Consider the following 27,123-nt stretch of genomic DNA (forward strand, 5'->3'; position numbering starts at 1 on the left):
TTTATTTTTCTAAAGCTCGTGCACATCAGTGTTCTCATTGTATTCTCACAACATCGCTGTGCGGTAGGGAGCCTGGTAGCGGGTCTGCCTAGGACAACTGTTAGTTACTCTTCCCCCCCCTCTCTCGGCCTTATGAGATTAATTGCAGAATCATTGGAAGACAAAGCAGAAAGGGAGGGGCGAACCTGTAGTGGGAACAGCAGCCTCCAGTCATAAGCTGCCATTTGGTCTTTTCCTCTGTGCCCCCATTTCCTCAAGCCATCCCAATGCCATGGGCTAGCTCCATTTTAATCCTGGCCCTTCTTTCTATGTCCCTTTCCTCTCCTCCCCACCACCAATTTCCCAACTCCACTTTCTCCTAGCACTCTCAAATCACCAGGAATGCAAAGGAAAACTGCAACCAACTATAAAACTCTCAAACTTAATTTTGAGTGTGCCTTTTTGTGCCTCACTTTTAATCTCAACCTCTGTGTATGGAAAACACATCTGAGTGAGCTAGCTATATATTGAATTTTAGTGCCTCAAGGGCAGAGGTGTTATCTTTTAGTCTAAATGTAAACTATGTCTAGTGTGGAACTGGCCCTTGGAGATGCTTAACATTCTTTTGATTCTACTGCATGAAGACTTTTAATAATACCTTGAATTCACAGTGTGCTTTTATTTTTTCCAAAGTCCTTTAGTAATAATTTTGGTATGTGCTAAGCACTTACTAAGTGCCAAGCACTATACTAACCGCTGGGGTAGATAGAAGATAATCAGGTCCCACATGGGGGTCTCAGTCTGAGAGAGGGAACAGGTATTTAATCCCCATTTTGCAGATGAGGGAATCAATCAGTGAATGGTATTGAGTGCTTACTATGTGCAGAGCACTGTTCTAAGCACTTAGACGAGAACAAGAGAGCAAGCAGACACATTGCCTGCCCATAATGAGCTTAAAGTCTAGAAGACCGAGGCACGGAGAAGTTAAGTCATTTGCCCAAGGTCACACAGCAGGCAAATGGCGAAGCTGGGGTTAGAACCCAGTTCCTCTGACTCTCAGTCCTGTGCTCTTTCCATTAGGCCACTCTGCTTCCCCCTTTACATCATTACTTCACTGAATCCCCAGAATGTGCCTGGGAGGTTTGGAGAGGAAGGTATTATCCCCATCATACAGAGAAGGAAACTGAAGCCTAAAGAGATTAAGTAACGTGTTCAAGATTGCATAGCAGTACATTGGCAGAGCTGGAACTAACACCTAGATTTCCTGACTCCCAGCTCCTTGCACTTTTCACTAAAATACATGGCTTCTGATGAAAGGTCTTCAGGAATGGCGGTACACACATTTTGTGACTTGGAACTATTACATATATTTATGATTTTTATCTGAACCAAAAGCACAATTTTAGGACTCAACAATAGAATGAAGTAGAATCAATTGTTGATATTTGAAGCTCTGCAATGTTCTGCCAAAAATTTCAGTAAGAAATTGTCTGGCCCAAGGGTTTGGGGGATTGGGAATGTGGTAAACATAGGAGGCGAATGGCTTTGACTCTGGGTTTCTAGCAAATATAGGAGACTGAATAAGTTTATGGGCTGGAAGCTTTTTGAGAGTAGATCCTCAATGTAATCAAACACTGGGGTTGATGGATTGTCCCCTATTGTAATAATAATAATTACGGTATTTGTTAAGTGCTTATTATGTGCCAGGTACTGTACTAAGCCCTGGGGAAGATACAAGATCATCAAGTTGGACTCAGTCCCTGTCCCACTTGGGGCTCACAGTTTCGATCCCCATTTTACAGATGAGGTAACTGAGGCCCAGAGAAGTGAAGTGACTTGTCCAAGGTCACACAGAAGAAAAGTGGAAGAGCTGGGATTAGAACCCATGACCTTCTGGCTCCCAGGCCCATGCTCTATCCAGTAGGCCGTGTAAATTCTATTAACATAGGACGTAGGGGTCAGAAACAGATAGAGGTAAAAAATCTGTTCAGAAGTGATAATTGGAGCCAACTAGAAAGAATGTCTTGAGCAGCTTTTACAAAGACTGTAAGCTTTTTATGGGCAGGGAACAGCGTGAGGCAGAGTGGCCTAATGGAATGACCCCAGGCCTGGGAGTCAGAAGGTCATGGGTTCTAATTCTGGCTCTGCCAGTTGTCTTCTGTGTGACCTTGGGCAAGTCATTTCACTTCACTGGGTCTCAGTTACCTCATCTGTAAAATGGGGATTAACCCTCCTCCCTCCAAATAGGACTGTGTGCCCCATGTGGGACAGGGACTGTGACCAACCTGATTACCAGTGTGGCTCAGTGGAAAGAGCCCGGGCTTGGGAGTCAGAGGTTGTGGGTTCTAATCCCGGCTCTGCCACTTGCCAGCTGTGTGACTTCGGGCAAGTCACTTAATTTCTCTGTGCTTCAGTTACCTCATCTGTAAAATGGAGATTAAAACTGTGAGCCCCACGTGGGAGACCTGATCACCTTGTATCCCCTAGCGCTTAGAACAGTGCTTTGCACATAGTAAGCGCTTAAATACAACCAATATTATTACCTCAGTGCATAGAACAGTGCTTGATACATAGTAAGTGCTTAAAAGTATTGTTATTATCATGATTAATAACATGTCTACTACTCTATTGTACTCTCCCATACCTTAGTATAGTGCTCTGCACACAGTAAATGCTCAAAAAACACGATTGATTGAATACAATAGTTATTTCCCTTCCATCACAATTGCCCATGCAGTTGTAGTGTATGGCTATCCTGAATTCAAGTACTACATTTCAGTTCTGTGTTGCCCATTCAATTGTGAACTCTCTGAGTTGACAGTTTTTCCCTCATTATCGGTACTGCAAGATGAGAGAAATAACTTAGCTATTTCTTGATTCATAATTTGGGTAGTTACACTAATATTATTGGGATGTTGTATATATGATTAAACATTTATAAAGAGCTATGTTAATATAAAGCATTCACTGGGCTTATCTCTGCACTAAAATGGCTGTTCATTAAATGGGCAGACTGTCTTGTGCATATAAAATCCAGAGTTTAGCTTTTGCTTGAATTTCTCCTGAACAGTACTGTACTGTAAATATAATTATGGTCTAGTTTCCAGAGGCAAGAAAAACTGTTCTTCATCTCCAGTGGGGATTAAAATAACCACTTCAAGAAACTGAGCCTAGCTAAATTCAGTCATAACCCTGCAAATTTGCTGAAAGATATGACGGTGATACTGAAGAGCAGCATTAAGAAGTGTTATTGGAATTTGATGATCTATATAAGTCTATCTGCAGTGGAGATTTGAAAACTTAGATGTTTCTGAGGTATGAATAATTGCTCTTAGATCTTTCATTACTGTGTCTGTCCTTATCACAGATTTCCTCTACCTGCTTGATATGGGAATAAGCACTATTTCATGAAATGTTAGGCACATACTTTAAAATAAATTCAGATAATAAAATAATGCATGCAAACAAAATATGTTCTGTTCTGCATTCTGCAACTCTGAGAAATGGAATCTGATGAGAGATGATAGAATCCCATGTTACTTCACTTTGACATTTTGTTTTCCTCTGTTTAGGGAATTATCCTTTCTATCAGTTGGCCTCTTTGGAAATGGGCCAAATTGACAGAAAGCTCTTCATATTCCAACCTGAAAAGACAGACACATGAGTTGGCTTTTCTCCTTGGCCTCCTCTTTCCCTGCATTCTGGGCTCTGCAATTATAACTCGAAGAAAATTTCCCCCAGTGTATCTGACACACCCTGCAGTGCTAAAGTTGATGCTATCTTGGCCAATTACAGCTGTAATGTTAGGCAGCACAGCTCAGTCTAGAGGGAACTGAGTTGGGCTTTATCCATTTTTTAAGTACATGATATGACTGTTCAGGCTGCTACAGTCTGATGATTTGGCCTTCACCATTGTCTTCAAGATGTGGTTTGATGTGACAGTTTCTATTTCAAAATTTCTTGGAGTTACACAAGGTAGCTAAATCATTTTAGCATGGAGGTCACGTGTGGCTCATTGTCTCTGAAGGTGTGTCCTCATGAGACACTCTGGGTCAGGATGTCTTTCTGTAAGCTGTTGTTTTCCCTTCCAACAAATTCTTCTCCAATTTTCTCCTTGACCCTCTCCAATCTGGCTTCTGTCCCCTTCACTCCACAGAAACCGCCCTCTCAAAGGTCACCAATGATCTCCTTCTTGCCAAATCCAATGGCCTCTACTCCACCCTAATCTTCCTCGTTCTCTCAGTTGCTTTTCGACCACCCCCTTCTCCTGGAAACATTATCCAACCTGGCTTCACTCACACTATCCTCTCCTGGTTCTCCTCTTATTTCTCTGGCCATTCATTCTCAGTCTCTTTTGCGGGCTCCTCCTCTTCCTCTCACCCCCTAACTGTGATCCCTCAAGGTTCAGTTTTGGGTCCCCTTCTGTTCTCTATCTATACCCACTCTCTTGGAGAACCCATTCACTCCCATGACTTCAACTACTACCTCTGTGTGGATGATGACCAAATCTGCATCTCCAGTCTTGAACTCTCTTCCTCTCAGCAGTCTTGTATTTCTTCCTGCTTTCAAGACATCTCTTCTTGAATGTCCTCCCATCACTTCAAGTGCAACATGTCTAAAGCAGAGTTCTTTATCTTCCCATCCAAACCCTGTCCTCTCCTGACTTTCCCATCTCTGTAGACAAGGCCACCATCCCTCCTGTCTCACAAGCCCATAACCTTGGTGTTATCCTTGATTCCTCTCTTTCATTCAAACCACATGTTCAATCCATCTCTGAATCCTGTCAGTTCCAACTTCACAACATTGCTAAAATTAGCCCTTTCCTCTCCATCCAAACTGCGACCACATTAATACAATCATTTAGCCTACCCTGCCTTGATCAGCCTTCTTGCTGACCTCCCTGCCTCCTCTCTCTCCTGACTCCAGTCCATAATTCACTCTGCTGCCTGGATCATTTTTCTACAGAAACATTCAGGACATGTTTCCCCACTCAAGAGCTTCCAGTGTTGGTCATCACAAACAAAACCTTCTCACCATTGGTTTCAGAGCAGTGAATCCCCTTACCCCCTTCTACCTCACCTTGCTATTCTCCTTCTATAACCCAGCCCACATACTTTGCTCCTCTAATGCTAACCTTCTTACTGTTCCTCGATCCCCTCTACCTGGGCACCGACTTCACCCACATCCTACCTCTGGCCTGGAATGCCCTCCTTCCTCAAATCCTACAGATATTCTCCCTCCTTTCAAAGCCTTGTTGAAGGCACATCTCCTCCAAAAGGCCTTCCCTGACCAAACCCTCCTTTCCTCTTCTCCCACTCCCATCTGTGTTGCCCTGACTTGTTCCCTTTATTCATCCTCCCTCCCAGCACCACAGCACTTATATACCTATCTGTAATTTATTTATTTATTTATATCAATGTCTATCTCCTCTCTAGACTGTAAGCTCATTGTGGGTAGGGAATGTGTCTGCTTATTGTTTTATTGTACTCTCCCTAGAGTTTAGTAGAGTGCTCTAAACACAGTAAGTGCTCAATAAATATGACTGACTGAATGCATGAATCTCCTTTTCTACTTACTCACCCCTACTCACTATCTCAAAAAGTCCACCTCATCTTCTGAACCACTCTTCCCATCTTCAAAGACCTTTTCAGATCACATTTCCTCCAAGAGGCTGTCCCTGATTAAGCCCTCATCTTCTCTACTCCCCTTCCCTTCACCTGGGCACTTGGATCTGTACCATTTAAGCACTTGATATTCACCCTATCTTGGGTCTCACAGCATTTATTTACATATCTGTAATTTACTTATGTTAATGTCTGTTTATTCCCTAGACTGTAAGCACCTTGTGGGCAAGAAACGTGTATTCCAACACTGTTGTAGTCTCCCAAGTGCTTAGTACAGTTCTTTGCATGCAGTATGCCCTCAAAAGTATCACTGATGGATTGATTAATTCTGAAGAGCTCGCCTTTACTCAAGCTGATTTATAACAGGTCTCTACTCTAGTCCCTTTTCCTCTTCACTCTTCTCCAGATCACTATTCATGATCTTGGTGTGTGCCAGCAACGCAAGGGGAGGGAGTGAGCAAGGATTACTGCTTTCATGTTTTTTAATCACACACACACACACACACACACACACACACACACACTCACACACTCCCCTCCCCCCTTTCAGGTAATATGGGTAAACAAAGCAGTCTCAAGAGGTGTCAACTTCTCTAGGGGTTAGGAGGAACCTCTCCATTACAATTCCTCTAAAAATTGTGTTCACTCTGCCCCGGAGGCCCTCCATAGTTCAGAAGCTTTGGATTCCAAGGGAAGGTGGCACAACATCAACCTGTTCCTCTGGTTCCTCTTAAAACAGAGGATCCAGCGCACTCACCCATGAGGCAAGTTGGCCCTACTCTCCATGCCTTTATGAAAAGTGAAGAAGGGAAATGTTTTAGTGCCAAAGGAATGCGAAAACTTAAGGAATGCTCATTGCTTATGCAACATTTCCTAAAAAAACCAAACCCAACCGTCCCCCCCAACACAAATGGCATAAATAGCTCTGAAATATGAAATATGAATGATTTCTTTCTAATCCTAACCCTAACCTATTAACTCATGATAAAACCGTAAGACTGGTCAAAGCACAAACCCCCATGTGCTGTATTTTCCAAGCAGAAAAAAATAAAGGGGTGCTATGGAAATCAGCACTCTGATTTGATGAAAAGTGAATCCATTTACTTAAGCCAGATTCCTCACCCCACAGTTTGTTTTTTGCCATGTGTCATGGAAAGAAAGAAAATCAACATTTTAAATTTAGTTAAATTGGACTTTTATTACATTTTACTTTCTTTGAAATGCTTGTACAAGTATATGTTTTTGGCCTTTGGACGTGATGTCTGTGACCTCCCTCCGGGATGTGGGAGTTGCTATGGAAAGAATTAATGTTTGCTAAATACAAGAGTCAATCATTCACACTCAACACACAGGCATAAGTACTGCAATCTGTAGTTTTGGAAAATGCATGGGTTTACTTTTGAAATTAGTTTAAAGTAAGACTGAACTTATAAGGTTTTTACAAACCCCATCCAGAATAAGAGAAATGCAGTTCTTTTTTTCTAAGAGATGGCACAACTCATTTAGAGCCAGGCTCTGAGAGTCCTGGAGAATTAAGGAAATAAACAGTCCTTCCGGGCCTCTTAGATAATTGTAAGTGTGGTCTTCCTCTCCTGTTAGGATGTCTGATTAATAGGATGCTGTAGAAACAGCTGATGTACCTTTCACCTGACATATTTTTGCGGGGGTGTGTGTGTGGTATTTGTTAAGTGCTTACTATGTGCCAGGCATTGCACCAAAAGCAGGAGTAGATACAAGCTAGTCAGGATAGAGCTTAGTCCATGTCCCACCTGGGGCTCACAGGCTTAAGCCCCATTTTACAAATGGGGTAACTGAGGCACAGAGAAGTGAAGTGACTTGCCCAAGGTCACACAGCAGACAAGTGGAGCCGGGATTAGAACCCAGGTCTTTCCGACTCCTAGGCCCATGATTTATCCATTAGACCGTGCTGCTTCTCATCTGAAGGCATTTACAACAGTATTGCCTTGCTGGGCTGGTTTTGGCTACTACCAGGGGTGAATGCTGCTCCTGCAGGTCTTGGGATCCATGGTGTCCCCAGGATCACCTGGTACCACTGCTCAGAGACCCCATGTGCCACATTGAAGGCAGGGGAGAGTGGCAGGGGCCATGGAAAGGCCACGGAGAGCAGAAGCCACAGAGAGGAAGTGCAAGCCACTGTAGCCGCAGAAAAAGCAGCAGCCTCTTGCACTCGGGCTGGAAGCGGGTGTGCCCCACTGAATGGCCACCCTTTGGCACACCTGCCCCACACACGAAGTGGGTTGAGGTTATACAATGTTACCTCAGTGCCTAGCTTCCAAATCACCAGTGAATTCACCCACTGATGGAAGGTGAAAGTTTCCTGTTTCCAACTCTTGGGTCAGGAATCGACCATCTCACCAAGAGTTCTCTCCATCTAAGGAAGCTCTCGCTTCAAAGATCTTTAAAGTCAGATACCAAAAGGACTGAGATTTTGGAGGCACTGGACAGTACTTGTCCTTCTGTGTTTTTTGCTACAAATTATGGAACATCCGGGACTCATTACTCATATCTAGTAAGCACCCACAGTGTGCTGGATGCCAAGTAGCCATCAGAAAGATCTCCTCAGATTAAAATGATTCCCTGGGAGCAAGCTAGACAATTTGGGAGGATAATGAAGAGCCAACTTCATTCTTCCTATGTCACCACATTCCAAAACATGTTTCAACAGGGCACAACCTTACATTTCATGAGATACATTTTCAAAAAGCTAAAGTGCACTCAACTTGTAGTTGGTATAGTCCAAATTAAGACACTCTTATTAAGTGTTGAGTATTAAACAAGTTAGACTGACATAGCGAACAACCTAAGGCCAGAGGCCTTCCAGCTGCAATTGGTTTGGTTACCTCCAAGAATGTGGTTCAAAGCCTGCACATATCCCCTTGCATCTCAAGCAAGGCACACCTTTTCCCAGTTGTTGTTGGCTTAGGGACATCTGGAAAAGAAGACAAAAAGTTGTTTTACTTTAAAACAGTTTCCACAGAGTTGTTCCTTCTCAGAAATCTTGGTGGCCTGCATGGTTCAGAGGGTGTGAGAAGACTCAATCATCAGTAACCATCTACCAGGAACCATGGTATAAGAGGATGGGTTTTTTTCCTAAGAGAATAGATGGGGATTAATTCCCATTGCCACCGTCACTGTTGTTGGAAATCAACAAGTTAATATTGAAATGAAAGAAAACCAGGCGGGGGAAGAGTCCGTTCAAACCTGTCATAAGAACTGAATCTTCAAATCAATTGTCAGCTTCATTATTTTTAGAGTGATTGAAAATGCATGATTAAAGCTGAGTTATAATTATAAACGGATGCATACTTTGCCATGTGTTTAGAGTTTTAAAGCAGTATGGCTTAGTGGAAAGTACATGGGCCTGGGAGTCAGAGGACCTGGGTTTGAATTAGGCATCTGCTGTGTGATCTTGGGCAAGTCATTTAACTTCTCTGGGTCTCAGTTTCCTCATCTGTAAAATTGGGGATTCAATACCTGGTCTCCCATCTACTTAGAGTGTGAGCCTTATGTGGAGCAGGAACTGTGTCCAACATGATTATGTTGGAAGTACCTGATTTTCCCATCACTGTAGACAGCACCACCATCTTTCCTGTCTCACAAGCCCATAACTTTGGCATTATCCTCTGCTCATCTTTCTCATTCAACTCAAATATTCAGTTATCCTCGACTCATCTTTCTCATTCAACCCAAATAATCTATCAACAAATCTTGTCAGTTCAACCTTCACATCGTTAAAAATCCTCCCTTTCCTTTCCATCCAAACTGCCATCATGTTAATCCAGGCATTTATCCTACCCTGCCTTGATTATTGCATCAGCCTCCTTGCTGATCTCCCTGCCTCCTGTTTCCTCCCACTTCAGTCCATACTTCACTCTGTTGCCCAGATCACTATTCTACAGAAATGTTCAGTCCATGTTTCCCCACTCCACCAGAACCCCACTGGTTGCTCAACCACTTCCATGTCAAACAGAAACTCCTTGACATAGACTTTAAAGCACTCAATAACCTTGCCCCCTCCTACTTCCCTAATTTCCTACTACAACTTCCTAATGCCAATTTACTCATTGTGCCCCAGTCTTGTCTATCTCACTCCCGACCACTCGGTCACATCCTGCCTCTGGCCTAGAATTGCCTCCCTCTCCATATCCAACAGACCACCATTCTCCCCACCTTCAAAGTCTTATTAAAAGCACATCTCCTCCAAGAGTCCTTCCCCAACTAAGCCCTCATTTCCTCTTCTCCCACTCCCTTCAGTACCACCCTGGCACTTGGATTTCCACCCTCCTTCAGCCCCACAGCACTTATTTGTATTAATGTCTCTCTTCTCTCTAGACTGTAAACTCATTGTGAGATGTTGGTATTTGTTAAGCGCTTACTATGTGCCGAGCACTGTTCTAAGCGCTGGGGTAGACACAGGGGAATCAGGTTGTCCCACGTGGGGCTCACAGTCTTAATCCCCATTTTACAGATGAATCCCCATTTTACAGATGAGATGGGATGGGAACATAACTACCAATTCTACCATGAGAAGCAGTGTGGCCTAGTGGAAAGTGCATGGGTTTGGGAGTCCAATGACATGGGTTCTAATCCCAGCTCCACCACTTGTCGACCTTGGGCAAGCTGCTTAACTTCTCTGCACCTCAGTTATCTCATCTATAAAATGGGGCTTAAAACTGTGAGCCCCATGTGGGACAACCTGATTACCCTGTATCTACTCCAGTGCTTAGAACAGTGCTTGGCACATAGTTAATGCTTAGTAAATACCATAATTACTATTATTATTATTAACTCTGTTGTATTTTACTCCCTCAAACTTCTACTATAGTGCTCTGCACACAGTAAACACTCAATAAATACAATTGCAAGAAAAAAAAGCTTTATAAAGCCAAGCCATCAATGAAAGTTAAAATGTTTGGGGATACAATACCCTCAAAAGCAGGGATCATATTTCATACTTCTCTATATTCCACAAATACACAGCACACGACTCTACATATGTAAGCCTGCCGTGTGCAGGGATTGTCTCTCTTCACTGCTGTACATTACTTTCCAAGCACTTAGTACAGTGCTCTGCACACAGTAAGCGCTCAATAAATACGATTGAAAGAATGAATGAACAGTCCCTTAAATAGTGTTGATGATGGGGACGATGATGATGATGTTGCATGAGTGTTCAATATAAGCCGATTTTATGGGATCAGAAACTCCTGGGATTCAAACATTTGAATTTTGGTATTTTCTATAATCCCTGGTACAAATGCTGTATTGATGATTTCCATGGTAAAGCCTGTGAATGAAGGAAAGAAGCAAATGCCCCTAACAGGAAAGAAACAATATTTTGGCACTCATGTAACACGTTCAACCAGTTCACTGGCAGGGCTCTTAAAATAATAATTTATTTGGTGCATGCTTATTATCCAGAAACTGACAGTATCCAAGTTTCAATAAGGCAACAGCTACATGGATATCAAAGTAGAGCCATGGAGAAAATGATGATATTGTTTATTGGAAAACTCATCCAGAAATAATGTTTAAAATGAGATATTCTAGTTCATAAACTGTAGGTTTATCAAATGGGGACTGTCTCTAATGAAAGAATGTGAAATATCTCACAGGGGCCAAGAATAGAATTACTTAAAAGGAACTATTCCTGCAAAATGATAACTTGGAATGAACATTTACACAAAGGCAACTCTGTAGTTTTTCCTAAGAAAATAAAATCCCTTAAATTGTTCTTATGCTTATGTGGAGTAAATTTCAGGGCATCTGATAGCATGTGAAGCACAATTAGGTCAGGGACTGAAATGAAAATATGTGTGTACACTGCTTATCCATAGAAGCATATGTTGGAATCCTGTATTGGCTGAATATCTGGGGCCTGGTCCAACCCTAGTGGAGGGCCTATATCCTGCCCCAAATCCAGCCAATTGGGTAGGAGCTCACTTTGAGACAGTTGAGATCACCCAAGCATGGCTATATCCCTGTAACTTGCAGAGACCTGTTCCAGCAATCTGCTCAGAGACTTCTGTACCTGTGTGCTTGTCTGCACATACATGGCCATGGGCCTCCCGTTTACTCTGCAGTTCAAATTGGGAAATAGTCACTCAGCCTCTGGTGCTTTGGGCAGGGGTACCCAAAAGTATTATGCCTTTTGAATTGGACAGTTGTGCAATTTGATCTATCTTGAGGCATCCTATTTCTACAGTTCTTTCTAAATGCCTGTATTCTCCAAAGAAAATTAAGGCTCTCTGAGCACCTACAGACCTATATGGCAATTGCTTATACATGGAAACTTAAGGAAAGAAATATTTTAAATGGCAGAAAATGAAATAATTCATTTTGCTTGCTTAATACTTCACAAGCCGTCTCCAAGGAAGCCTAGCTCTGCCTTTCTCTACAAAATATGAAGGATAGCCCTTTAGATTGCTAGCTCCAAACCTTCAGAGTGGCTAACAGACTCTCGGGCAACTCCTGACCCTATGATAGGTTGCATGGTGGATATGTGCACAGTGCACATTCATTCTGACCTGTCCCCATGGCCAGCATCACTTACTGGAACCCAGCAATGGAAAATGGAGAGATCGGGGTCAGCTCCCAGGCAAGAGAGGGAGAATGAGAGAGGGCAGGACAAAAGTTTTCTTTCTTCCCCAGCTCTTGACAGAGTAACTAGTTAGGCACATAAATTCCAGATCTACTTTCCCAGATCATTGGTTCCTATGATAGGAAGCCTAGTTCAAAGACTCTCCTGAGGCTGCAGAAATGGTGGTTATAGGCATTTAGCACTCCATCACCCACATTTTCTCACCCTTACTTCTCCTCCCCATCTCTTCACAACACTGATAACGGATTGTGTCTAGCTGACAAAATGGCCTTTGATAATGATGGGTGGGGTTCAGAAGCTTGCTTTCTCCCAAGGTTTAGGTCTTCTTAAACTTGAGTAAACCAAATTTTTAGCAACAGGCAAATAAGCTATGTTGAAAGAAGCGAGGGGTAAATGCACTTCTGGCTCCTGCTGCTTAGACTGAAGGAAATTGTTTTCATTTAATCAATCCCCCAGGGTATCATAAAATGTAGCTTCACAGTCAATAATGATGAAGCTACCGGCAGAAGACAAGGATCACCAGTCAGCTCAGCGAACTTTAGTCCTATACATGTACCAGTGAGTAACATCCCTACTTCTGGTTGCTTCTTAGGCCCAGAGGCCCATTTATGTGATCTGCAGTGCCATCTTGTAATCACCCCAGCACTTCGTACAGTGCCTGGCACATAGTAAGTGCTTAACAGATACCACAATTATTATCATTATTATCATTATTATTATCTGGCTTGAAGTGGCCATCTTAACAAACCTAACCTGCCATCCCAGGCCCTTCTGACACGCTCCTTCACCCCTACCTATAGCTCCACTTGAGTGGCAAGAGTACGGTGAAGGGTGATGTGGATCTGTCGAGATACAGCAATAGTCTTGCTGACTCAAAAACGACAGCAGCAGTTGCCCTGGGGCTGTAACTCTCTCTCAAAGTCTGAAACAAATCCCACCTCTTAGCATAGTTTAAGAGGTACAGGAAGTGTTTGCAGAGTCCACAGGGGGTAGCAGGAGAAAAGAGCACAAGAGAGATGCTTATATGTCATTGAATCTTAGAAATAAGTTTTGTTTCAAAAACCGTTCTCTGACTGGTTTTGTTACCAGTGAAAAGACACAACACAATACTGGCACTGAACTGAAAATGGAACACAGTCTGGTGAGGGAAGATGTATGCTTAGATGCAGAATAGCTAAATGGATTTAGCAATTTGAAAATGACAGCGAATGCTACTCATGACTGGAAGTGCTTTGTGCAGAAGTTTGACTTGTTCCTGAGAAGGAGTGATCTAAATATAAAAGTGGAAGCTCCATTGGTTGCTATATTCCTAAATATGCAGGGAAAGAAGTTCAATCCATGAGTGGTATTTATTGAGTGCATACTGAGTGTAGAACACTGTACTAAGCTTTTGGGAGTGTACAATATAAAAGACATGATTCCTGTTCTAAAGGAGTTTACATTTTAGTTCACTTTTTATAGCTTTAATCTATCAGATGTCTGAAAAATGACTAACTCTAAGCAAGATAGTCCAAGATTCATGGCTACTGTTTACAGGGAAGGAGTCTACTTCTGTGGGCACTATCAGGCAGAAGATGAAACTTTAGTAACCTAAAAGTGCTAAAGCATTGGAGTCCAGGCTAAATTTTTAGAACTCTTACAGCATTTTTCTTAAAGATCAAATAGCACTTGGAATAAGCAATAAGGATATATGGAAATAAATGTGAACAACCTGGTATGATTGCACTTAATGGGAAACTACAATGGTCAAGGCTATGTGAGAGAGGATGATAAGAATTTGGTCAAGAAAACAAAAGAATCCCATGAGAATGTCAATTACATTAAATTGAAAAAAAATCATCGCCGGAGTCCAGACCAAAGATATTCATTCATTCAATAGTATTTATTGAGCGCTTACTATGTGCAGTGCACTGTACTAAGTGCTTGGAATGTACAATTTGGCAACAGATAGAGACAATCCCTGCCCGTTGACGGACTTACAGTCTAACTGGGGGAGACAGACAAAAACAATAGCAATAAATAGAACCAAGGGGATGTACATCTCATCAACAAAATAAATAGGGTAATAAAAATATATACAAATGAGCAAATGAGCACAGTGCTGAGGGGAGGGGAAGGGAGAAGGGGAAGAGCAGAGGGAAAGGGGGGAATGGGGGCTTAGCTGAGGGGAGGAGAAGTGGGGGGCAGAGAGGCAGCAGAGGGAGCAGAGGGAAAAGGGGAAGCTCAGTCTGGGAAAGCCTCTTGGAGGAGGTGAGTTCTCAGTAGGGCTTTGACGAGGGGAAGAGAGTTAGTTTGGCGGAGGTGAGGAGGGAGGGCATTCCAGAACAGTGGGAGGACGTGGGCCAGGGGTTGACGGTGGGATAGGCGAGAACGGGAGAAGGTGAGGAGGTGAGCGGCAGAGGAGCAGAGCGTGCGGGGTGGGCAGTAGAAAGAGAGGAGGGAGGAGAGGTTGGAGGGGGCAAGGTGATGGAGAGCCTTGAAGCCTAGAGTGAGAAGTTTTTGTTTCATATGGAGGTTGATAGGCAACCACTGGAGGTTTTTAAGGAGGGGAGTGACATGCCCAGAGCGTTTCTGCAGGAAGATGATCCAGGCAGCGGAATGAAGAAAAGACTGGAGTGGGGAGAGACGGGAGGAAGAGAGATCAGAGAGAAGACTGACAGTAATCCAGCCGCGATATTATGAGAGCCTGTACCAGTAAGATAGCCATTTGGATGGAGAGGAAGGGGCAGATCTTGGTGATATTATGAAGGTGAGACCGGCAGGCCTTGGTGACGGATTGGATGTGTGGGGTGAATGAGAGAGCTGAGTCAAGGATGATACCAAGGTTGCGGGCTTGAGAGATGGGAAGGATGGTCGTACCATCCACAGTGATAGAGAAGTCAGGAAGAGGATAGGGTTTGGGAGGGAAGATAAGGAGCTCAGTGTTGGACATGTTGAGTTTTAGGTGGCGGGCAGACATCCAGGTGGAGATGTCCTGGAGGCAGGAGGAGATACGAGCCTGAAGGGAGGGGGAGAGAACAGGGGCAGAGATGTAGATTTGTGTGCATCTGCATAGAGATGATAGTTGAAGCCATGGGAGCGAATGAGTTCACCAAGGGAATGAGTGTAGATGGAGAACAGAAGAGGGCGAAGAACTGAGGAGCCCCTACAGTTAGAAGATGGGAGAGGGAGGAGGGGCCCGTGAAGGAGACTGAGAATGAACAGCCAGAAAGATAAGATTAGAACCAGGAGAGGACGAGTCCGTGAAGCCAGGGTGAGATAAGGTGTGGAGGAGAAGGGGATGGTCTACAGTGTCAAAGGCTGTAGGTTGAGGTCGAGGAGGATTAGGATAGAGTAGGAGCCATATACTGCATTTGGAAATATCTGTGAAGCAGCATGGCTCAGTGGAAAGAGCCCGGGCTTGGGAGTCAGAGGTCATGAGTTTGAATCCCAGCTCTTCCACTTGTCAGCTGTGTGACTGTGGGCAAGTCACTTAACTTCTCTGTGCCTCAGTTACCTCATCTGTAAAATGGGGATTAAGACTGTGATCCCCACGTGGGACAACCTGTGTCTACCCCAGCGCTTAGAACAGTGCTCTGCACATAGCGTTTAACAAATACCAACATTATTATTATTATTAATGATACAATCATTTTGAATTTGTTATAACAAAAAGGGATATAAGAACCAAAAAGAAGACCAAGCAAGTACAGTTCAATATGAGAGCAGCACACTTAAGCAATTTACAGCATTTGAGCGATTTATTTTCACTAGATTATGTACTCCTTGAAGGCAGGGATCAGGACTATTTATTGTAATCTTCAGGTCTTTAGTACACTGCTCTGTGTGGACTGAGTACTAAATAAATAACATTGATAGATTGATTTCAGTCAGCAAGATAGCAGGCTACTGTTGATTTGTAAAAGTCATGATAATAGGAAACATATAATCAAATGGGAACCTTCTAGATTAGACTATTAAATTAATACTAATTGGGGAGTCTTTGCCAGCACTGATTCCCAAGCAAATATGCCACAACAGATTTACCACCATGTTTAGTAGAAAAAAAATCCTGTTATATACTGGAAATAATATTCTAGCTAAGTAATATCCCAGAACAATTTTATATGTTTATTTTTCCTTTCTTTTCTATCAGTCAGCAAGTTTTCTTTTCCAGTTGTATCTATTCTTTTACTCTTGTTCCTATTGTGTGCTTAATAATTTAACTCTTCTATTAGATTGTAAATTTCTCCAAGGCAGAGACAATCTCTCTGACCTACTGTATGTCCCCCATTGCCTAGAAAGGTGCAAAACCAGAAGTAGGTGCTGGCTAAATACTGATAATGATGATGAATTCAAAGATAAGGGAAATTGTACAATTTATCATTGTTAAGGGGGAAATAGTGTGCAAATTGGGCACAGCATGATTAGTACTTGGACTTGCTTGAAAAAAAAGGAATAGATAACTTGTCAGAGGAATGTAGTATATATGTTAAGGATAGACGTCAAGATTTATGTGACTGTACAGGGAAGTTAGGCATAGTTATAAAATTAAGCTCAAGAAAGATTATATTCTGGAAATATATGCTTAAAGAAATGTACCATTGACTTTGAAGGAAAAACCAAATGAGGAAATTAAATTAGAAATGCTAAAGGCAACAGAAAATGGACAGATCTACAGAAGGAGTAGAAAACATTTACAACTCCCACCAACTGAATAGAATAAAAACAGATGCAGAAAGCACAGTTGGACAAAACTGGGCCCAGGGAGGAGGAACAAGGCTATCTTTTACAATTGTGGAGTATGCAGGGGTGGGGAAACTTGAGATTAATAACAGTAAACAAGAGAGAAAAAATAGAGGCATCATAATTTCAGACCAACTAGAGCAAAGAAACAAACTTTCACATGAATTGAAACTATTTAAAGTATTTCAATTATTTGTTAATTTTAGAATATCAAATGTTAATATTTATTATAAAGGAGATTGTTAGGATTAGTATATCTTTTCAGAGGCCCAGAGTGAACTTGCCATCAGCAGCAGAAGGCAGTGTGAGAGAGAGAGTTTGTACATAGCTTAATCCCTTAAATAGGTGATTTGTTGTTTCATAAAACAGGCAGTGGTACTGGTTTATTTATTACTCAGCAGCACTCACTTCCCTTGATTTCCTTGCAGATTGGCATGACAACCATTCTGTATAATGAGTTAGTTTTTCAGAGGTAATTAGTTCTATTCATTCTAAGGATTAGGCTATTTGCTAATGTGATTCAGACTTTGCACAAATGTTTAATAACCAGACCAAAAAATGTAGATGCTCCATTTTCTCAAATAAAGCAAAATCATATTCTTTTGACTCGACTGATTTTCAGGTTATCATCCAAGCTTCAGCAATTTCCCAATTGTTGCTAGCTATGGCAGACCAATGCTCTAGAACTATCTGAAGATATCTGGAGAGAAGGGGTTATATACTGGATATTTTAGGTTCAAACCTTCCACAGTTCAAACACATCATTTCCCAATTGAGGATGCTCAAGGCAACTCCTTTTCTCTTGCTAAATTACAAGCCTGCTTAATTGAAATCCAAATCAATATTTTGCACCTGGAGCATATTTCTGCATACAGCAATATCGTCTAACGAGTGGTGGAGTTAACTTTTGCTGGCAATTTCTCTGCTTAAAATCCGGGAGAAAAAAAAATCTCAGTGGATTTTTTTTAAAGGCAACAAATCATGATGAAATAGAAGAGTTTGAATTCACTTGCTTTTTCTAACTCCACCTAGTCCCCAGGCTGCTTGTAAATCATAACAGTGAGAGATGAAGTACAATAGAAGAGAATTTAATGAGAAACATTTGTGGGAATGCATAATATCCAGCTTTGGAAATCAGTGTACACTATTGATAGGATTGTGGTGACAGGGTCAGGTCTCATCAAGAGGCAGGTGGGGATGAGGGCTTCTGGCTCTCTGTGAAGGAAAGACCTCTCAGAAACCACTGCATTAAGGAGAACCATGGTTTCTGGTGGATGTGGGAAAGGAAAATGTGTTTCCTTTCAGCTACATGGCTACTCAGGATTATGCCCATAGACAGCACTTTTTAAGAAAATGGAGCTTGGACAGGAGTAGTAGGGATGGGATAGTATTAAGTTCCCATTGGATGCAATGAATTGTACTAAATGCTTGAGTAAGTACACCAGAAACATGAGACCCAGAGAAGCAGTGTAATCTAGTGGAAAGAGCTTGGCCCTGGGAGTTGGAAGACCTGAGTTCTAATCCTGGCTCTGCCCCTAACCTGCTGTGTGACTTTGGGCAAAACACTTAACTTCTCTGGGCCTCAGTTTCCAAATCTGTACCTCTCCGCAGTTAAACCCTCTTCTCCCCCCTTTCCCTCTCCTGTCCCACCCCCTCAGCACTGTACTCGTCCGCTCAACTGTATATATCTTTATCACCTTATTTATTTTGTTTATTTTGTTTAATGAGATGTACATCACCCTGACTCTATTTAGTTGCCATTGTTTTTATGAGATGTTCTTCTCCTTGACTCTATTTATTGCCATTGTTCTTGTCTGCCTGTCTCCCCCGATTAGACTGTAAGCCCGTCAAAGGGCAGGGACTGTCTCTATCTGTTGCCAACTTGTACATTCCAAGTGCTTAGTACAGTGCTCTGCACATAGTAAGTGCTCAATAAATACTATTGAATGAATGAATGAATAAAATGGGGATTCGATACCTGATCTCCCTCCTACTTACCCTGTGAGAGCCAGGTGGGGCAGGGACCATGTCTGACTTAATTATCTTGTGTCATCCCAGTATTTAGTACAGTGCTTAATGAATTTGACAATTATTATTACCTATTCCCTGCCTATAAGGAGTGCACACTATGAAAGGGGAGACAGCTATTATTATTATTACTAATGATAATATTTACTAATAATAATTACTGTTATTATTGTGGTTTTTGTTAAGGACTTACCCTGTGTCAAGCACTGTTCTGAGTGCTGGGGTAGATACAAGTTAATCAGATTCCACATAGGTCTCACAGGCTAAGTAGGTGGGAGAACAAGTATTGAGTCCCCATAATACAGATGAGGAAACTGAGACAGAGATGTTGTGCCTAATTGATAGGTAATATTTGTTGGTTTGGTTTGGCGCTTGGGATGACCCTGCAGGTGACAGGTGTTTCTTCCTAAATATCTGTAGGAGTATTCATTCATTCAGTAGTATTTATTGAGAGCTTACTATGTGCAGAGCACTGTACTAAGCACTTGGAATGTACAAATCGGCAACAGATAGAGACAGTCCCTGCCCACTGATGGCCTTACAGTCTAATCGGGGGAGTAAGTGCTTACTATGTGCAGAGCACTGTTCTAAGCACTGAGGGAGATACAGGGTAATCAGATTGTCCCACGTGAGGCTCACAGTCTTCATCCCCATTTTATAGATGAGGTAACTGAGGCACAGAGAAGTGAAGTGACTTGACCACAGTCACTCAGTTGACAAGTGACAGATCTGGGCTTCGAACCCATGGCCTCTGACTCCCAAGCCCGGGCTCTTCCCACTGAGCCATGCTGCTTCTCAATGTATGTAAGACACTGCACTGAGAAGCAATGTGGCTTAGTGAAAAGAGCACGGGCTTGGGAGTCAGAGGTCATGGGTTCGAATTCCTACTCTGCCACTTGTCAGCTGTATGATTTTGGGCAAGTCACTTAACTTCTCTGGGCCTCAGTTACCTCATCTATAAAATGGGGATGAAGACTGTGAGCCCCACGTGGGGCAACCTGATTACCTTGTATCTACCCCAGCACTTAGAACAGTGCTTGGCACATAGTAAGTGCTTAACAAATACCATCATTATTATTATTATTATTATTCAGACCCTGAGTAGATTCCCATGGCCATGTGCTAGGCACCAGGCCAGTCAGGAATGTAGAGGAAATGCTGTTAATATCATAAAGTGGGAACTTATAGGCAGGAAAGGGCCATGAGTCACAAGGGATTATGAGCAGCAGTGTGTATGTTTGGCTTTCTTCTCTGGGTTTTAATCTGACGGGCCCTGTTCAATCAATCAATTATGGCATTTGAAGCACTTACTGTGTGTAGAGCACTGTACTAAGCATTTGGGAAAGTACAATGCAAAAGAGTAAGTAGACAAATTTCCTGCCCCGAAAGAGTTTACAGACTAGAGGGGAGCTTAACTAGAAATAAACTTGAACTTAATTGGATTTAAAAGTTAAAGAAAACAAATATATATCAGTGTTTTCAACCAGGTGGAAAATGTCAGTGGAAAAAATACACTAGGGTGAATATTTTTAGTCAGCAGAAAAGGGATATGAAAAGAGACTCCCCCTCCTTCTTTTTCCCATAAAATACCAGCCACTGAAAACTCAGTTTTACACCCATATCCTGGAAGAAAGTGTTCACACCGCATATGGTGAGCATCAACCTTCCACCAGCCCTCCACACAAGCAAAGATCTAGGAAGATCAATTTGGGATTTCTGCTGTGTGGAGCCTTATAAATACAATGGCTTAGAAACAGTGACAATTTTCTAGCAACAGCCTTCACTAAAAAGCAAACAATCAGCTAACAACAATAACTGGCATGTTCTCTACTCGTTATTGGGCATTATTTCACCCAATAGTGATGGTGATGGAGTTTCCTATTGAGAACTATCACTGAGTCTCAGTCCCAATAGTTCAAGAGATCTTCCCTGACTAAGCCCTCCATTCCTCTTCTCCCACTCCCTTTGGCATCATCCTGACTTGCTCCCTTTATTCATCACCCTTCTAGCCCCGCAGTACTTATGTACATATCTCTCATTTATTTGTATTAATGTCTCCCCCTCTTGACTCTAAGGTCACTGTGGACAGGGAATGTGTTTATTGTTATATTGTATTCTCCCAAACGCTTAGTACAGTGCTTTGCACACAATGAGCGCTCAGTAGATATGATTAATTGAATGAATGAATTCAGTGCCATGCAGAAAGGAACTAATTAGCATGTTAGTGTTTTTTTGCTGCACCACTTGGACCCACTCATCCCTGATGGTCGGGTTTCCACAGGAGTATGAAGTGAAACGGATGAGGAGGTTGGTAGGAATGTAACACATTGCCAAGTTCACAGGCAGGTTTGTTACAGGCGGGACCCACTTCTGGCCACAGTGACTGTTGCTGGCCTCCGATGCTGGACCACAAAGCTCCATGCCCCAACAGCTGGTTGCCTTGGTGGCCACTGCAGTGTTTGTAGCCAACATTAACCAGCGTGGCTCAGTGGAAAGAGCCTGGGCTTTGGAGTCGGAGGTCATGGGTTCGAATCCCTGCTCTGCCACTTGTCAGCTGTGTGACTTTGGGCAAGTCACTTAACTTCTCGGTGCCTCAGTGACCTCACCTGTAAAATGGGGATTAAGATTGTGAGCCCCAAGTGGGACAGCCTGATTCCCCTGTGTCTACCCCAGCGCTTAGAACAGTGCTCGGCACATAGTAAGCGCTTAACAAATACCAACATTAGCCAGTTATTTTTCAGGATTCCTGCTGGATATGCCCACCTTGGGGAACACCCTAAGTGATTCTTTGGTCAGAACCCTTCAGCTATAGCCCAGGTCTGGACTAGATTCCAACTCTCCTGGTTCCTAGACCATTACTCTTCGCACTGGACCAAGAGCAGGATTGGTAGGGCCAATAATTATGGCATTATTTTTGATCTCAGTTTTTCGTTTGTATATTTCATAGGGCGTGCAGAATTCCTGGCCCTCCTTAAATAGGGTAAAGAGAATGGGTTATTTATAGAACTAGAAAACTGTCCCAATATCATACCAAATTATGAGTCGCAAATGTTCTGCCGTCTAACATCTGTGCTAGTTGGCTGTCTTTTTCCAATCCTTATTCCCAAGGGAGATATTGTGTAATGACTGCACTGGAAAGAAATTCCAAACGTAGGTAGTGAAAGAATCTAAAAATAATATCAACTAACTTCCACTCAAAGTAGATAGTAATCTGTGGGCCTGGAGCTTTAAAGATCCATTTTTACAATGGCAACTTGTGTGTGTTTCCTCTAGGGTCATTTATGACTCCTGAGGTGGGAGCTGATTTTTTTTTTTAATCTCTACTGTATTCTCTCAAGCTCTTAGTATAGGGCTGTGCCTGGGGTTGTTCAGTAAAGGCTATTGATTGAGGAAAATAAAATCTGTTCTAATGGAAAGGCCAATGGAGTCACAAATAGGCAGGGAATTCAGGCCAACTTCCCCACCCAAAGTCCTACCCTTCTTTAGCCCAAATTTGAGGAATAAATGAATGCTTTAACCAGAACCCAGATAATTGCTTAACCTTCCACTTCCCAATAAACTCTATAGAACTGATTCGGAGAATGTGTCTATCAACTCTGCTATATTGTACACTCCTGAGTGCTTAGTACAGTTCTCTGCACATAGTAAGCACTCAGTGCTTAAGACAGTGCCTGGCACATAGTAAGCGCTTAACAAATACCATAATTATCAATAAATATGCTTGACTAATCATTTGAGCTTGGAAGCTGTCTCATTTGGACCTGAAGCATGAAGGCTATTCTGTGCAGCCATAGCTCAAAGTGACTATATTTTGGGAATCTTATATCTGGACGGGGGCAGAGACACCAGCATACCACTCACCCAGCTTCTGCCATCAGCACCACTGCCACCTGAGTTGTGGCAGTGGACCCCACTGGTAATTCTACTCTGGGGGAATGGGATGCATTCTAGATGTTGCAGGAGTGCCCGATAATATTTCCAAGTGACTGCATAGGAAACCACCAGGAAATGATCAGTTCAACTGGGTCACTGATAAAGGTGACTGCAAAAGAGAAGAAAGAAAGGGGTGTCTAGGCAGCCTTTCCTTCATTTCCTGCTGCTGCCCCACGGTGGCAGTGACTGTTAGGATCCTCTCTGTTAATGTGGGGCTTTTAAGATTCCCACCCAGAGGATTTGGGGGTGGTGAGAAGAAACCCCAGAATTAGTGACTGACCCACAAGTGCTGGAGTTCTGGTCCCAGTTTCATAGTTCTCTTTCTGTATGGTCTCACACACCCATCTCCTTAACCTGAGATGACTGACATTTGAAATGAGGTAGGAAGAATTCATAAACCAAGTCTCAAAAGAGCATGTCACATCATAAAGTTGAAAATAAATTGATATTTAAAGAATGAAACAAAACTCACTGTGACCAATGACACACTGTAAATTGATTTCTGACCAAGTTCACTCTGATGCATTTTATGAGGAATGGTGAAAGCTAAATTCCATATCCTCACTGAATCTTGAGCCTTAAAATACTTTCTAAACAGGCCAGAAGGAAAGGCTCACAGATTGAACTTCAAGGGTCAGGCAAATTGGCTCTTTCATTCTTTATCATCATTTGAAAGTAGTTACAGTCTACTTCTACTTATATAAAAGGGTAAAGGAAGGCCTTTAGTCATTTTCAACTGTGGGCTCTCTGGAACAGGCTGAACTTGATCTTTCCCAGTGCTCAAAGGATGCATTGACCCAAACCCGTTCAAATTCATCAGGGAAAGATTGAGTCCACTAGGGATAAAGGGAAGGCCAAAAAAGTCACCAGATTTTTTGGTGATAAGCAACTTATGAACAAATGGTATTCCTAACCCCACTTTTATTGATGTTCTTGTATTTCTATCCAAAGTAAGGTTAATGTTTAAGTAATAGTAACGTGTAAATCATTAACCATAATTTTTGTAATACCCCAAGTACAAATGCTCACCCAGACTCACAGACATCTACTCTGGAGATAAGACTGGAGATAATAAGATAAAAGGTACAAACTTTATTTTAATGCTACCCTTTACAAGGACAAGTAATGATTTGTGACAATATTAACTGAAAAATTCAAATATCTGATTATGTATGCAGTTATACTTGGTTGTTATCACACCTTTTGAAAAATATTTTCATACCTTTCTCAGGGGAAGAAAGGCCGCATGGCCTAGTAGAGAGAAAATGGGACTGGGGGCCAGGAGACTCAGGCTTTAGTCCCAGCTCAGTCACTGGCTTGCTGTGTTACCATGAGCAGGTCATTTAACCTCTCTGTGCTGCAGTTTCCTCATCTATAAAATGGAGATAAAATACCTGTTTCTCCTGCTCATTTAGACTGTGAGCCCCATGTGGGACAGAGACTGTGTCTGATCAGCTTTGCTTGTATTTGCCACAACCTTTAGCACAGTGCTTGGCACAAATAAATCTGAAGTGTTTAATGAATGCAGAGCACTATACTCAGCAGTTGAGAAAGTACTTAGTACTTGGGATCCCTGCTTATAAGGAGCCTACAATCTTCAGGAGAAGACAGACATTGACATATTAGAGTATTTTTCCATTGTTCTAACAAGTATTAAAATGCTTAAGGCAGACACAGCTAAGTGCAAAGGTGACCCAGAGGAGCATCCATGTGGGGGGAATTCGGGGCTTAGTCTGGGAAGTCGTCTTTGAGTAAATGTGATTTTAGGAGGGTTTTGAAGGTGGGGAGAGTGGCGGATGGTCGGATGTGAAGGGGGAGGGAGATCCAGGACAGAGGGAGAATGTGTGCAAGTGGTTGGTGGCGGGATATTTGAAATCAAGGTACAGAGAGTAGGTTGGTGTTAGAGGAATGGAGTGTGCAGATTGGGTTGTAGTAGATCAGTGTGGTTAGGTAGGAAGGCGAGGGCTGGTGTTGTGGATAGAGCTTGGACCTGGGAGTCAGAAGGTCATGGGTTCTAATTCCAGTACCTCCACTTGTCTGCTGTGTGACCTTGGGTAATTCACTTCCCTACTCAGTTCCCTCATCTAAAAATGGGGATTGAGACTGTGAGCCCCACATGGGACAGGGACTGTGTCCCACCCAATTGGCTTGAATCCACCCTAGCACTTAGTAAAGTGCCTGGCATGTAACAAATACCATCATTATTATTATTATTATTACAATCAGGAGTTTCTGTTTGCTGTGGAGGTGGGTGGGCAACCATTAAACGTTTTTGAGGAGTGGGGAGAAAGCACATTAAACACATAGCAAGTAGATAATAAATGCCATCATTATCAGTACTTAGAACAGTTCCAGCGCATAGAACAGTGCTCAGTGCTTAGAACAGTGCTTGACACATAGTAAGCACTTAAATGCCATCATCATCATCATCATTTTGGATGGGGAGAAAATGGTGTCTATCAAGAGTACCTCCAACAACTTGTACCTTGGCTTTCTATGTTTTAAAAAGAAATATAATTATAGTATCAGGCCAGATGGCCAAATAGATCCCCAAGTGGAAATCAAACTCAAAGAAAATATGATCCATTGAACAAATACATAAGAGGGAGAGTATCTGAAAGGCAGAGTTTGGCAGGCCTAAATTAGGAAGTCAACTTGACAGGCTTAGATAGGGGTTACCAACAAGAATGCAGTACAACACAATTAACTTCCAATTGAGCCTTTCAGGTTCCTCACGGTTATTTAACCATTCTGACTATATTATCAGTGAATACCTACCACAAGTTGCCACTAACAATAAATTATTTTTTTCAAAAAAAACCTTACTTTGATAAACTCCTTAGGTAGTAAGGCGCCCACTGTTATTCAGTGCTATGTACCCAGTAGATGCTCAGTAAATCCTGGTTGCACGACTAAATTCCCTGATAGATTTTTCAGGCCCTTTTCAGCCACCAGTAGCAAAAGAGTTGGATCCATCTGAAATGGCCACCTACCCCTTAAAGAAGGACCGTTACCCCTTGTATGCTGATTGGGTGCATAGTTTCTTGTGATTTATTGTCTAATCACTTGCTGAGATGGAAGCTGCCAAGATGGTAGAATTTAACCTAGGGTTGAGGAAGCCAGAAAAATCAAAGAAACAAATAAAGAAAACAAAAAGAAGCATGGTTAGGCCAACTATGCAATTGGCTAAATTACCTCAGATTTTCCCTAAAATCTGACTTGATCTGGCAGGGTTGAGTCCAGTATTCATATTATAAAAACTTCCTTGTTTATGAAACAGGCAGAGGAACCTGCTGGCCTAAGATGCTAAAGTGATTACAGTATTTGGTTTTTTTTAATCTTACATTTAGTACAGTAAAAGTATAATAATTTGGCTGGCATTAAATTATGAATTTCTCCAGTGAATAGTGAAGATTTTGAGCAAAGTACCTCAGGAATTAATCTGTTCATTGGTCTAGGAATACGTGGGTTATGCAAACAAAAACTCCTCACTCTAGGCTTCAAGGCTCTACATCACCTTGCCCCTTCCTACCTCTCCTCCCTTCTCTCTTTCTACCGCCCACCCCGCACGCTCCGCTCCTCCACCGCCCACCTCCTCACCGTCCCTTGATCTCGCCTATCCTGCCGTCGACCCCTGGGCCATGTCCTCCCACGGTCCTGGAACGCCCTCCCTCCTCACCTCCGCCAAACTGATTCTCTTCCCCTCTTCAAAACCCTACTTAAAACTCACCTCCTCCAAGAGGCCTTCCCAGACTGAGCTCCTCTTCTCCCTCTACTCCCTCTACCACCCCCCCTTCACCTCTCCGCAGCTTAACCCTCTTTTCCCCCCATTTCCCTCTGCTCCTCCTCCTCTCCCTTCTCATCCCCTCAGCACTGTACTCGTCTGCTCAACTGTATGTATTTATTACCCTATTTATTTTGTTAATGAAATGTACATCGCCTTGATTCTATTTAGTTGCCATTGTTTTTACGAGATGTTCTTCCCCTTGACTCTATTTATTGCCATTGTTCTTGTCTGTCCGTCTCCCCCGATTAGACTGTAAGCCCGTCAAACGGCAGGGACTGTCTCTATCTGTTGCCGACTTGTTCATTCCAAGCCTTTAGTACAATGCTCTGCACATAGTAAGCGCTCAATAAATACTATTGAATGAATGAATGAATAGAAATTCTGACATATACTCATAGTCTTCCTAGATTGTGCAAAATGTAGAA

General features: G+C 42.5%; 1 protein-coding gene across 2 annotated transcripts in view; it reads right to left on the minus strand.

The window, feature by feature from the left end:
* LMCD1 (LIM and cysteine rich domains 1) overlaps positions 1-27,123 on the minus strand; it is an 85,363-nt gene that overhangs the window by 32,727 nt on the left and 25,513 nt on the right. The window contains exons 2-3 of one of the 2 annotated variants that reach the window (XM_029051742.2): positions 25,905-26,015; positions 8,465-8,553 (exon numbers count right to left, since the gene is read on the minus strand). In XM_029051742.2, the coding sequence (XP_028907575.1) occupies positions 8,465-8,553 (89 nt within the window). In that variant the 5' untranslated portion in view covers positions 25,905-26,015. The remainder of the gene's footprint in view (positions 1-8,464; positions 8,554-25,904; positions 26,016-27,123) is intronic. The other variant, XM_007669652.3, reaches the window with a different exon arrangement.

Source organism: Ornithorhynchus anatinus, chromosome X1 (assembly GCF_004115215.2).
Source record: "Ornithorhynchus anatinus isolate Pmale09 chromosome X1, mOrnAna1.pri.v4, whole genome shotgun sequence".
NCBI classification, from domain to species: Eukaryota; Metazoa; Chordata; class Mammalia; order Monotremata; family Ornithorhynchidae; genus Ornithorhynchus; species Ornithorhynchus anatinus.